Source organism: Acinonyx jubatus, chromosome A1 (genome assembly GCF_027475565.1).
Source record: "Acinonyx jubatus isolate Ajub_Pintada_27869175 chromosome A1, VMU_Ajub_asm_v1.0, whole genome shotgun sequence".
In the NCBI taxonomy this organism is placed as follows: Eukaryota; Metazoa; Chordata; class Mammalia; order Carnivora; family Felidae; genus Acinonyx; species Acinonyx jubatus.
In genome coordinates, this window is record NC_069380.1 from 203,067,466 (window position 1) to 203,081,312 (window position 13,847).

Here is a 13,847-nt window from a genome sequence, read left to right on the forward strand (position 1 = left end):
ATCACAGAACAGAGGTACCGTGTTGCATCTACATTCTCTGGGTTGCAAAGACCTAGCCAATTTTCAGTGCATCACTATACATTCCTCAGGCCACCCTTAGACTCATCACGTTTGTAAAACTTTCCCTTCTCTTTCTCATCTGAGAGCAGGTGGACCAAGACAGTTCTTTGGAGGCTCAATGAGTGATTTCTCCTGAGAGAGACACATCTCTCTAGTCTGCCAAGGAATGAAAAATCAGACAATCGCATAAATCATTTTGAACGTTGCCAAATAAATTCCACCAAATGGTACTGGCAATAATCACAGTATGTCACCAGGAAATGTGATTTTCTTCTATCATTGGGCTTTAGCCTTGTCCTGAGTGGGTGAAAATGAGACAGAGGACATAGCTTTCCCATGGCGATAACAGATTTCTCATGATCCCAGAAACGAAGGGGTTGAAATGCTTCTTTACCTTGAAACGTCTGGAACAGGGTATCAGGAATTAAGTAGGAACCACCTGGAATTTCCTGCTCTTTGCCTACAGCACAATTGCCAACCATTCCCCAAATGAGGCAAATGATGATTAAAGACCACCATTTTGTTATACGCAGGGCTGTGGGCTCCGGCTGAGGAGAGGCACAACCTGTTGTAGCTTATAAAAAAGGAAAGCTCTTTGGTAAGAATGGAAAGTCCTGAGAGCCAGTAGGCGAGTCTGCTCCCCAGGAGGCGATAGCATCCCAAGTCCACTAGGATTTTAGCTCCAATCACCGGACTGTCTTTCGTCCAGACTGGACCAGGAAGTCACATCAAAGGGCCGAGCAAGACCCTGGGCAAAGCAGCTGGGTGAACCAAGTTACAAAGAAGCCAAGGAAAGCTGCAGAATGGCGAGAAAAGGCAGAGACGCATAGGAGGGATAAGACGGGAGGAGGGAGGCGAGGAGGGAGGGGAGAGAGCAGAAAGCCGAGCACGGACGTCAGGAACAAAAGCTCCGGCGGAGTCTGGCGGAGGCACTAGGGGAGCACGGGGTGTTTTGAATAATTATTAAAATTAGCATGTGTCTGCGCCATCCTGTGGGTGTGGCGCAGAGCGGAGTGTAAACTCTAGCGGGGCCGGAGCAAACACTGGATTAGCGGCAGCAGCCTGCCAGCCTGCCCGGGAGTGTGGGGACCAGCGCGCGGCACGCCGACCGGCACGATGGCCTCGTCTCAGGGGAAGAGCGAGCTGAAATTCGCCGACTGGATGGCAACTCTGCCGGACAGCATCCACAGCATCCCCCTCACCAATTTAGCCATCCCAGGTAGGCGCGCAGAGGCTGCCGACGGGGCGCTCCACCCGCCCCGCCCTGCATGATCTGCCACGAAGTGGTAACTTGCCACGCTGCCCGAGGGAGAGGAGCTCGTCCCCAGGGGTGGGTCTCCGGCCAGGCGAGCGCGCGCTGGGAGCCTCGGGCCTCCTGGCGTTTTGCAAACCTCTGGGGACCGTGGCGCGGCGAGTCAAGGTGACTGCTGTTGCACTGGGCTGTGAAAGCAGGCAGGCTGTGCGAGAGGACTGGGGCCGGGGGAAGCCTCGGCCCTAGGGTCCTCCTCGTGCCCCCTCCCACGGTTTTCCTCCCAGACTCGGGGTGGGGGGGCCGGGGGCGATTTCTGGGTCTGCGGGGTGACTGTGCGCGGGGAGCGCGAGCTGGCGTCCCAGGGCTCGGCTCCGGCTCCGGCTCGTGGACCTCCGACTCCATCCCCGTCACGGAGTCGAGCGGATTTGGTAGATTCTCGGTTAGAACCTACCCGAACCATTAATATTCGTCCCCAGTCTCCTTTAAAGAGACAAAGCGCTTCCCGAAGAGCGATGAAAGTTCGGGGACCCGCGGCGGCGTGACCACTGCCCTTGACGGGGAGCTGAAGGGAGCTAGGGGCGGAGGGGCGCCGCTTCCCGGTTTGCGTGGACCCGGCGGGCTTGGCCGCGTGGTCACCGTCTGGATTGCGTTCCGAGTGCTGTTAGCGTCGTATAGCGCCCGGGTCAGGAAAGCAAACCCTTGCTGACCGAGCGTCTGTGTTGCTTGGGACAGAAGCCCAGCAGGGAAACCTGCGTGAGCGGCGGCCGAGGGTGCGATGAACTGGCCAACCAAAGGGGAAAAAGCGGACAGTGCGAGCGTCCAGACAGCCTAGAAGGAAGTCCGGCAAAGCGAGGAAGAGACGCGAGGGACCCAGAGTCTTCAGCATGGCGCGCGCGGTTTAGACCAGAGAACTAGGCAGCTTTCTGGGGCGGGAGCGCTCAGTAGCCCCTAGCTCAGGTGTGCAAGAGAGAGGGACATTTCAGGGCGGACTACTACGGTGAGAGCTGGGGCCACGGCCATACTTGGTTACCAATTTGACTCTTCACTTGGGCTGCGGGTGCAGATGTCTGATCCCTCCAGGACCCGGCTAAAGGACAATTTACCCAAAGGTAGTCCATCCCTAGCCCAGAGCTCAGCCTGGTTATCAAGTTCACCCTTCTGGTCTATCTCCTCTTGACCTGCCCCATCCAGCGCCCCCTCTCAGCCACTGGAGGAAGACATAATGAAGAGGAAAGGAGAAAAAACAAGAGAGAAGGGTTCTTTTGAAAAATCCCAACAGGCTCTATCTAGCCAGCAGCGCTGGAATTGATCAGTAACTCAAATCAGTGGTCGTTAGTCAAGTGGATGTTTGGCTCCTAGGACAGGCACAGGTTGCATTCTGAGGGCCAACCCCTGAAGGAAGGGTTTGTCTCCTTTTGCCCTTCTTCAAGAGGTTGCTTCCCGAGAGCCCAGGTATCTCCGAGGAAAAGAACAGCCCAGCTTCTCCACCCTGCACTTACCCTGAGACCCGGGTGAGCCTCCAGATTGCTCTTTTGAAGGAGACGATAGAAAGTGCACAACTTTGTTGGCAAAATTTCACTCTCACTTCCACAGGCGTTCCTATCTTTTCTTGCTTTTTATTTGGCTTGTAGACGGTTGCTTTCATATGATCTCACCTGAGCATTTCTGTACACATAGAAAGTAATAAAGGCAAGGACTCTGATGCCAGCCTTCTGACAGATGACTCACCAGATATGCAGGGGGTTTAAAAGCCTAAGTTCACATTGCTAGTTCTGAGGGATGGTATGATACTATGTCAGAATCTATATTACATTTCTCTAATTCTTCACCTTTCAAAGCCGTAGTATTTACACCAGATCACATAATCCTTCCCCAAACCTCATGAAGCACACTGGTTCTATTAACTCCATTTCATAGATGCAGCTCAGTGAAGGCAAATGATGTACCATCAGATAAATGATCTGGCCCCTAAAGTGGTCCTTGGGGAAAGTCTCCTAAGACTTTTAATAGGGAAACGCATTGGGATTTGTATCGGGATGACTCTGGCAAGAACTACTAACCAGGGTGAGGGGACAAGGAACGAGGCATTAGCAGGATACAGGGCAATTTTCCTTTTCTTCCCATGGGTCAAAGTGAAAACCTGAGGTCAGAGACTTTGATATTCTGCTTGTCTTCCAGTAGAGGCATTGGGGGTGAGACTGAGAGGCTTCACATGAGACCCATTTTGAATATGGTACTAGAGGGGCTGTGGCATTGGACACAGTGGGAATTTTCACTGCTTTCCCAGCCCTTCTTAATATTATACTCAAAGTGAATCCCCTGCAAAGCATCCCATTCTCACCCCCAATACTTCTGAGAAAAAAAAATGTTTTGCCAAACCCACACCCCTGAATTTCCCCAGGATTTTGTAAAGTAGGTTTGGTAGACCCATACATATAAATGTAGGTGTAAAAATGGGTTTGGTACTTTTCTGCATTGCTCAACTGTGAGAATTTTTGGAGGAAAAAAGACATTCAAACTTTGATACAGAAGACTAATTGGAGACTATTAAACACTAATGGAATAATTGCCTTAAAATCATGCTAATAGCTTCCTGGCTGCTACATGTTTACTTGGCCAGTTGCTGCAGCTTGAATTAAGTAATTATCTCCACCATTTAAAACCACTCCTGATGCACCATGCAAGTGTTTCTGTGGAAGGGAACGCCTGCTCGGTCATCCACTAAGTTCAGGTTTTCTTAGGTGAAGCAACCAGAGAGTGAAGAGCTGCTTGATAATGAGGCTACCCTCTTGGGGCAGCTGACCCAGATTATTCAGGGCTAGTGCAAAGAACAATATGCAGGTGCGCAATATTCCCCACCATGAGTGCAGTTCTGGCATCTCTAAACATTTCTCTCCTGTCTGCGTCTTTAATGCTTTCAGAACCAAATCGCTTACTGGCTGTTTTGCATTTAAATGGCGTCATGATTTGGTATTGACTGCCCTAAGGAATTAAGTTAGTATTAGTAGTTTTTGCTTCTAGTCTACTTTTCAAAAGAATGCTACTGTCAGAATACGTTGACAGTTACTCAGATTTTAGTCTCATTCGTCATTTCTTCCAGCCTCTGATGACACCAAACTAAATTTTCATTCATACATGTTTCTTTAAACAATATCCTGGCATTTTGGGTTATGAATGATACTTCCTCTCACTATGGGCAGGTGAGAGAGGATCGACAGAGATGCAAACAGAAAGAGAGACTATAAAATTCAGGTGAGAGCGAGTCTGATGAATTTCTGGCATCATTACAGTAGAGTTCTAACTCTATAATCATGGTGCCTCCAGAACCATGGTAAAGAGATCCATCATTGGAGCAAGCAAGCTGTTGCTTGATCTGGGTAAAGTGTTAGTGATCTGGGTCTATGATAGGTAGTCATTCTGTCCAAAATTTGAAACATCGGGAAGGGTTTTATTATTCCATGGGAGGGATCGGCTGTGCGTTTTCTGATGTGTGATGAAAATCTTCTTCACATAATGCAGCAAACTGACCAAGTGACAATGAAAGATGGGCTAAAATATGTGGTATTGGAACTCAGAGAGGATGTATGTTTCCTTGGCGTTGGAGGAGTTCATGGAGAAGTGGAGACCTCAAGATGGACCCCACAATCAGAGGCTCCTTACCCCACCCCTATCCTTGGAATGTATTTTCCACACCTGGAGCCCTTTTCAAGGATGCTGCCTTAAGAGAGTAAGTTGTTATTGAGACCATCTGGCAGTACACGTGACTGAATCTGGGTAAGGCCTCTAAGATTCTGGTGGGTGGGTGCAAAGATGTACTCTTCTTGAGGCCACTGAAGACAAGCCTTGTATGTAGGTTCTCTTGTTTTACTAAACTTGCCACCTACCAGGCTGGGGGGGCCTGCTTCTTTCTTTGGTCTCTCCTGCCCTCTGTGTACACAGGTCAGGGTTAAAACCAACGCTTAAACTTTCGATAAGGAACACAGAAATACTTTGGAAATCAATAATCATGCTGTTGATTTTGTTCATTTCTTCCAGAAAATGCCAGTGGCAATGAAAAAGAGCAGTTTTACTTAGAGAAATTAGATGTTTATATGGTCCTGATTTCTGTGTCCTTGTGTCTGCTTTTATTAGTTTTTAATGTCTTTCCCTACAACGATCTCTTCTTGTTGCCAGTATTTCTGGAGCCAGCTGTCTTTTTCCTTTTCCTTGTAACTTACTATTTCTGTTTTGATTGGGATGAGACCATCTACAGGACATATCTAGGATTGGGTCTAATTGTACAAATTTCTTTTAAAAAGCAAGTTTTTTCCCCTATAATTTTAGGATGGTGACACTGAGATTAATCCTGGAAAGCAAACAAAAGCAACAAAATTGTTTAGGATGAATATCTTTCTTGTGTTGCCTTTCCAATTCCCAGTTTTGTTTTTGATTTTACTAAAAAGGAAAAATTAAATATCTGGAACATAATTTATTCTAGGACTTTCTTGATGAGTTGAACTGAATCACCAACTTTTAATATAAAGTGATCCTGATGCCATTTTACAAAATGCTTTCTCATGTACATACATGTTTTCTACATGTTCTATCAGTAAACCTCCAAGGCTTTGCCACTCAAAGTTGGTCCAGGAAGCAGGGAAGGAATAGGGGAGCTTGTAGAAATGGAGCTCAGACTCCACCCCTTAGACCAGTTTAATTACAATGAGCATTTTATGTGATCCCCAGGTCTTGTTTTTTTTGTTTTTTTTGTTTTTTTTTTTATGTTTATTTATTTTTGACAGAGAGCGCGAGAGAGAGCACACAGCGGGGGAGGAGCAGAGAGAGAGGGAGACACAGAATCTGAAGCAGGCTCCAGGCTCCAAGCTGTCAGCACAGAGCCCTGTCCCGGAGCTCCAACCCCCAAACTGTGAGATCATGACTTGAGCCGAAGTTGGACACTTAACCAACTGAGCCACCCAGGTGCTCCCCTCCCCAGGTCTTGTTATATACACATTTAAAGTTTGAAAAACACTGCTTTAGGGTAGCTTTAAAGAGATCCTTTATGTAAGTGGCAGAGCCAAATTTAAATATACATTTTTGAGTAAGCTCTTTCTATTGGACTATGCAGTCTATTTATGAGCGTTCCAATTTACAATCAGGCTTAGAGCCAGAATATGGGTATTTGACTCCAGGCTAATGGCCCAGGTTGGGAACATACTGATAAGCTGATATTATAGTTCCTCATGCACCTTGAACATAAATGTGACTTAATTGCTACCTAAGTGTTCAAATTAGGTCGCTGTGATAAATGTAAAACCTTTCCCCTCATTTCCTTAAAGTACTGCTATCAGCCATCAACAGCACTTAAAATCATCCTATCTGGTGATGCTTGTGGTCACTAATGACAATTTAGGAAACAACCCTGTGTTGGTTCGTTGTCCATTGGTGTCATTCTTCGTTATGTTACAGGCTCAGCTACTATTGTTGTATTTATAGGTTACAGATTCATTCAATTTATCTATAAGCTAGAACTTTTCAGTATTGCTCTTGAGTCATAGTGGTATCATGAATGCAAAATGTGTTAAATTATCAGCATCAGAAAGCCATCAAAACCATAGGTGAACAATAAATTGATGTTTTATTAAAAAGGAAATGATTAAGGGGTGCCTGGGTGGCACAGTCGGTTAAGTGTCTGACTCTTGATCTCCGCTCAGGTCACGATCTCACGGTTTTTGAGTTCGAGCTCCACATTGGGCTCTGTGCTGATGGTGTGAAGCCTGCTTGAGATTCTCTCTCTCCTTCTCTCTGCCCCTCCCAGTGTGTGCTCTCTCTCTCAAAATAAATAAATAAACTTAAAAAAAAGGAAATGATTGATCTTGTTTATTTTGCAAACCATGCCTCATTTGTTTGAAGCATGGTTGACATGGAATAGATATATAAATATGGTTATAATTCACTTACTTGAATTTTAGTTATTGAACATAATCTGTGTTCTAAAACAGTTAAAATTTTTAAAAATCCTCAAATTGCTTCAATGAATAACACAATGTTTACAGGTTAAGGCTTACACACTTTACCCTTATGCAAATTTCTCATATCTTTACTTAGAGTTTATTTTCTCATATTTGATGCCAACCCTACCCAATCCAAATAGAGAGTGAATTACAAAGAAGAGGAATATGACTGCTGAGTGTCATATATCAGCAGTAACATAGGGAATATTCATGGGGGAAGACTAACAAAAGAAGACCCAGGGACACATAAGGTAGGGTTTCCTAAACCCTGCCACTCCCAAAGTAAAATCAGAATCATGGGGAAATTGTCTGTTTTGATACTTCCCAGACACCTCTTTAACGGACTTCCACATAGTTCTAGAAATCTCTGGTAAAATTCTTAAGTATGCTTTATAAGCTGATTTTAGGGGCTACCACATACATGGTATCCGCCATTTTTCTTCTTTCCTGTTTTGAGGACACTTTAAGGAGTTGTCACTTTTGCTGATTGGACATCTACAGGACTTGTGCTTCCACAATTTTTATACCCACAATACCACTGCTGCTGACAATCCCGCCATGGCCAGAGCTATGTCTGCAGAGACCCAATGTTGAGGATGTTAGTGTGTAAAAAAGGCCCTGGATTCCACTGTGGTCAGAGGCTCCCAGAACTGGTTTCCCTATTGTGGAAGCTGCTGATGCCAACTTCTGACCTGGTCTGCCATTACTGCTTGAGCTACGAATGCCAACATTGACAGAAACTTTTAATATTTTTGCCTAGTAGGGATGTCAGCAAAAGAGCTTTCTGAATTTATATTGATTCTTTTGTTGTTGCCCCTTACCCTAGAACTCAGGTATGAGTTTATAAAATAGAAGATAATATGTAGGATAGACTTTGTTCCTTACTGTGAATTATTCTCAATTTTAGCCCACTCTCCATGTGCATGTGTGTGTGTACACACATATAGTGGTTATCGACTTTAACTATTTTTCCAAGAAGCTTGTCTTTTCCCTCTGCCCTGTAAGTAGACCTCTGGTGGGTGCTACCTAATTAATCCTTCCTGTGGACGGGTCCAGAGTAGGAATGCAGCTGGGGTCTATATCGTTTTTGGTGAGCAGCCTGGAACAATGTAAATAGAGCCAAATAAACTGATATACCTAAAGTAATTGCTGACACTGCCGTTGTTTGAAAGCAGAATAGTAGAGTAATTGACGTACTCTGAGCCTTAAAGAAAAGTTTAAATCTCATGCATACATAGATATGTATACACACGTTTTATTGTTGATCAAAGGAGTCAGCTCTGTTAATATAGAAATTTTTACCTATTATGACTAATGAAGCTGCCTCTTACCTAAAAGCATTAGTTTGGGGAAACCGGAGAACATGTCATCTTGATGAGCACTCAAGGAACTTCTGGATACAATCATGGGACTTGATAGTTTCAAGAAGTTTATATATTCTCTTATTTCTCCTTCTCTGGGTGGGGTTAGGATCCATCTTAGAAGATTGGGAGCCAGAAAAATGCCTAAATCACATATTCCAGAAGGCAGGAAAAAGTGAGAGAGAAATTTACCATGGTTCACATGGAATTCTGCTGCCGGAAGCTTTCGACAGAGCCATATGTTTTTATTATGCTCTATTAAGAGAGGAAGATGGGTCAGGAAGAGGGGCAGGAGGAGATGGTTAAACATTCTTGAGAAGCAGCCAGGATTAGTCACCTCCGGAGGCCAGGTACTGAAGCAGATGGCACATTGATTTGTTAGATGTGCTCTTGTTATGTTCCTATCTTTCATCACAGACCCTGGGAATGGACAGCTCTGTTACCACTCTATCTTAAATGCCAGCCAATACTATGTTTCACATAGAATTCTTCCTGTGAATTAATTTTTAGGAAGCAGCTATGTTTATCCTTAGTCAACATTATAAACGATAGTTGTGTTCCTTGATCTACTTGGAGAATTTACTTCATGAAGAAAAGTGGACTAAGATGAATGGATAATCTTAGTTGCCTGCTAGGCTTTCCTGGAGGTCCCCTCTGGCTTCTTGGGTGGCGAAGAGGAAGATGTGCTTGAAGGTGTCCTAATGGGCAAATGGGAACTTATCTCAATGCATGCCTCAGGCCACATTGCACTATGGAAGGAGGAGGGGCAAGGGGAGGAAGAGGAGGAGAAGGAAGTCCAGGGCTGCCTTTTGTAGAGTTAGCTCTGAACATACTCCTGCCATGTCTTGCCCTGAGCTTTTCTCCCAGGAAAGGGTAGGGGAGAGGCGGTGTTTGGGGGTTGGGGTAGGTGGTCAGGGGGATGTGAAGATACTGACTTGAAAGTTGCTAGAAGGGATGGCTACAGAACTGTTTTGTTTAGACTTAATCACACCCTCAGGTCCTTATTTCTCCTTGTATCTGTTCAAATTCCTTGGGTCCAGCCTTAGAGTCCCAGTCTTGAAAATGTCCTTAATTCTCTTATCTCACTCTTTCTATCTGCTTACCTGGAAAAGCTTCAACTTCATTAACCTCTATTTTTTTTTTAAACTTATTTAAATCCCAGAAAACTTCAGTGGCTAAACATTACTGGTGGAAAAATTACATAGCCTGGATGCCTCAACTCACTAGAAATTTCTGACCGTATATCTTATTGTACATCCCCAGTAAATTAGTTTCCCTGTTCTCTAAGATGATAATTTCATATTTCTTCTTGCTCCTCAAATCAACTTGCTCCTTCCCACCTCACTCTAAACTTAGGACCTCATCTTATGTTTTACACACACACACACACACACACACACACACACACACACACACACACAATATACGTACAGAGAAGAACTTCCTCAGTTTCCCATCATTAACCCAGCAACCTACCTGCACTGGTTTCTACACATTCTGCTTTTTCTTTATGTAAGAGAAAGCCCTGGATATGTTCCTCCCTAAGTCCATCTTCTCTACTTGTGGTCTGGATCACATCCACTTAAATCTCCTCAGAGTTTACTCCCAAATTCATCCCCTCTCTCTCCTGTGTCATTATTTTTCTCTACCTCTACTGGATCACTCCAGTCAGTATACAAACATATGTTATTATTGCCCCTCTTAAAAAAAAAGTCCTCTGGCTCCATACCAGCCTCTCTCTCCACTGTAGTATTTCTCTCTGATATTTGTAAAAACAACTCCTCTGTCTTGAAGTTTCTTCCTTTTCTCTCTTTATTCCATGCTAATCTCATTATTTCCCTACCACTGGCACTAAAATTGTTTTTATCACGTTTGTCAGTGATCTGTATTTTGCCAAAGCTAATGGTTAATTCTGTATCATCTTATTTGATCTTTCAAAATCATTTGAGGTGTTTGACCCCACATCCTTTCTTAGACATGTTCTTCCTTTGGCTTCTTATGGCACTTAAAAAAATTGTGGTAAAAACACACAGCATGAGATTAACCCTGTTTTTAAGTGTATAGTATTATTAGCTATAAATATAGTGGTGTGTAGTATATCTCTAGAACTTTTCCATTTGCATGACTGAAGTTTTATATCCATCAAATAACAACTCCCCATTTCCTCCCTCCACCACCCCTGGCAACCACCATTCTACTTTTGCTTTGATGGGTTTGACTACTTGATGCCATTTGAATGTAGTATCTGTCTTCCGTATCTGGCTTATTTCACTTACCATAATGTCCTCAGGTTTCATTCAGCATATGACAGTATTTCCTTCATTTTTATGGCTGAGTAATATTCCTTTGTATGTATATTCTACAATATATTTATCTGTTCATCCATTGATGGACAGTAGGGTTGTTTCTACATCTTGGCTGTTGTGAATAATGGTACTAGGGACATGGGAATGCTAGTATCTCTTTAATATCCTTATTTCAGTTTTTTTTTTGATAAATACCCAAATATGGAATTGCTGGGTCTTATAGTAGTTCTGCTTTTATTTTTTTTTGAGGATCTGCCATATTGTTTTCCATAGCACCTGTATCATTTTACAGTCCCATCAGTAGTAAACAAGGGTTCCAATTCTCCACATTTTCACCAACATTTATTTTGTTGTTGTCTTTGATAATGACCTTCCTATCAGGTATGAAGTGATATCTCATTGCAGTTTTGATTTTAATTTCCGTGATGATTACTGATGTTGAACATCTTTTCATATACCTGTTGGCTATTTTTATCTCTTTTTTTGGAGAACTGTCTATTCAAGTCTTTTGCCATTTTTAAAGTTATTTGGTATTTTGCTGTTTGGTTGTAGGGGTTAATTATATATTTTAGAAATTAATCCCTTATTGATATATTGTTTGAAAATATTTTCTCCCATTTCAGAGGTAGCCTTTTCACTCTATTAATTGCTCAATTACTTTCTTGCATGTGGAAGTTTTTTTATTTTTTTATTTTTTATTTAAAAAAATTTTTTAATATGAAATTTATTGTCAAATTGGTTTCCATACAACACCTGGTGCTCATCCCAACAGGTGCCCTCCTCAATGCCCATCACCCACTTTCCCCTCTCCCCCAACCCCCCATCAACCCTCAGTTTATTTTCAGTGTTTAAGAGTCTCTTATGGTTTGCCTCCTTCCCTCTCTGTAACTTTTTTTCCCCCGTCTTCTCCCTGCTGGTCTTCTGTTGAGTTTCTCAGGATCCACATAAGAGTGAAAACATATGGTATCTGTCTTTCTCTGCCTGACTTATTTCACTTAGCATAACACTCTCCAGTTCCATCCACATTGCTACAAATGGCCAGATTTCATTCTTTCTCATTGCCAAGTAGTATTCCATTGTATATATAAACCACATCTTCTTTATCCATTAGTCATTTGATGGACATTTAGGCTCTTTCCATAATTTGGCTATTGTTGAAAGTGCATTGGGGTACAAGTGCCCCTATGAATCAGCACTCCTGTATCCCTTGGGTAAATTCCTAACAGTGCTATTGCTGGGTCATAGGGTAGATCTATTTTTAATTTTTTGAGGAACCTCCACACTGTTTTCCAGAGCGGCTGCACCAGTTTGCATTCCCACCAACAGGGCAAGAGGGTTCCCGTTTCTCCACATCCTCGCCAGCATCTATAGTCTCCTGATTTGTTCATTTTAGCCACCCTGACTGGTGTGAGGTGGTATCTGAGTGTGGTTTTGATTTGTATTTCCCTGATGAGGAGTGACATTGAGCATCTTTTCATGTGCCTGTTGGCCATCTGGATGTCTTCTGTTTGTTTGTTTTTTTTTAATTTAATTTTTTATTTTTAAAAATTTACATCCAAATTAGTTAGCATATAGTGCAACAATGATTTCAGGAGTAGATTCCTTAGTGTCCCTTACCCATTTAGTCCATCCCCCCTTCCACAACCCCTCCAGTAACTCTCAGTTTGTTTTCCATATTTATGAGTCTCTTCTGTTTTGTCCCCCTCTCTGTTATGTTATTTTTGCTTCCCTTCCCTTGTGTTCATCTGTTCTGTGTCTTAAAGTCCTCATATGAGTGAAGTCATGATTTTTGTCTTTCTCTGATTGACTAATTTCACTTAACATCATACCCTCCAGTTCCATCCATGTAGTTGCAAATGGCAAGATTTCATTCTTTTTGATTGCTGAGTAATTCTCCATTGTATATATATACCACATCTTCTTTATCCATTCATTCATTGATGGCCATTTGGGCTCTTTTCATACTTTGGCTATGTTGATAGTGCTTCTATAAACATTGGGGTGCATGTGTCCCTTCAAAACAGCACACCTGTATCCCTTGGATAGATACCTAGTAGTGCAATTGCTGGGTCATAGGGTAGTTCTATATTTAGTTTTTTGAGGAACCTCCATACTGTTTTCCAGAGTGGCTGCACCAGCTTGCTTTGCCACCAACAATGCAAAAGAGATCCTCTTTCTCTGCATCCTCGCCAACATCTGTTGTTGCCTGAGTTGTTAATATTAGCCATTCTGACAGGTGTAAGGTCGTATCTCATTGTGGTTTTGATTTGTATTTCCCTGATGATGAATGATGTTAAGCTTTTTTCATGTGTCACTTTTTCATGTTTCACTTTTTTTCAAGTGTCGGTTGGCCATCCGGATGTCTACTTTGAACTGTCTATTCATGTCTTTTGCCCATTTCTTCACTGGATTATTTGTTTTTTGGGTGTTGAGTTTGATCAGTTCTTTATAGATTTTGAGTACTAACCCTTTATCTGATATGTCATTTGCAAATTATCTTCTCCTATTCTGTCGGTTGCCTTTTAGTTTTGCTGATGGTTTCCTTTGCTGTGCAGAAGATTTTTATTTTGATGAGGTCCCAGTAGTTCATTTTTGCTTTTGTTTCCCTTGCCTCTGGAGATGTGTTGAGTAAGAAATTGCTGTGGCTGAGGTCAGAGATGTTTTTTCCTGCTTCCTCCTCTAGGGTTTTGATGGTTTCCTGTCTCACATTCAGGTCTTTCATCCATTTTAAGTTTATTTTTGTGAATAGTGTAAGAAAGTGGTCTAGTTTCATTCTTCTGCATGTTGCTATCCAGATCTCCCAGCACCATTTGTTAAAAAGACTGTCTTTTTTCCATTGGACATTCTTTCCTGCTTTCTCAAAGATTAGTTGGCCATA

General features: G+C 42.9%; 1 protein-coding gene across 7 annotated transcripts in view; it reads left to right on the forward strand.

Moving 5' to 3' along the window:
• The window catches only part of PLCXD3 (phosphatidylinositol specific phospholipase C X domain containing 3), a 228,505-nt gene that overhangs the window by 58,737 nt on the left and 155,921 nt on the right, over positions 1–13,847 (forward strand). For 2 of the 7 annotated variants that reach the window (XM_053201084.1, XM_027075961.2), the window contains exon 1: positions 905–1,279. The exons of 3 other annotated variants lie outside the window; for them this stretch is intronic. In XM_053201084.1, coding sequence (XP_053057059.1) covers positions 1,177–1,279 — 103 coding nt within the window. In that variant the 5' untranslated portion in view covers positions 905–1,176. Of the gene's footprint in view, positions 1–904; positions 1,280–13,847 lie in introns of those variants that run through there. 2 more of the 7 variants (XR_008289609.1, XM_027075957.2) reach the window with 2 other exon arrangements.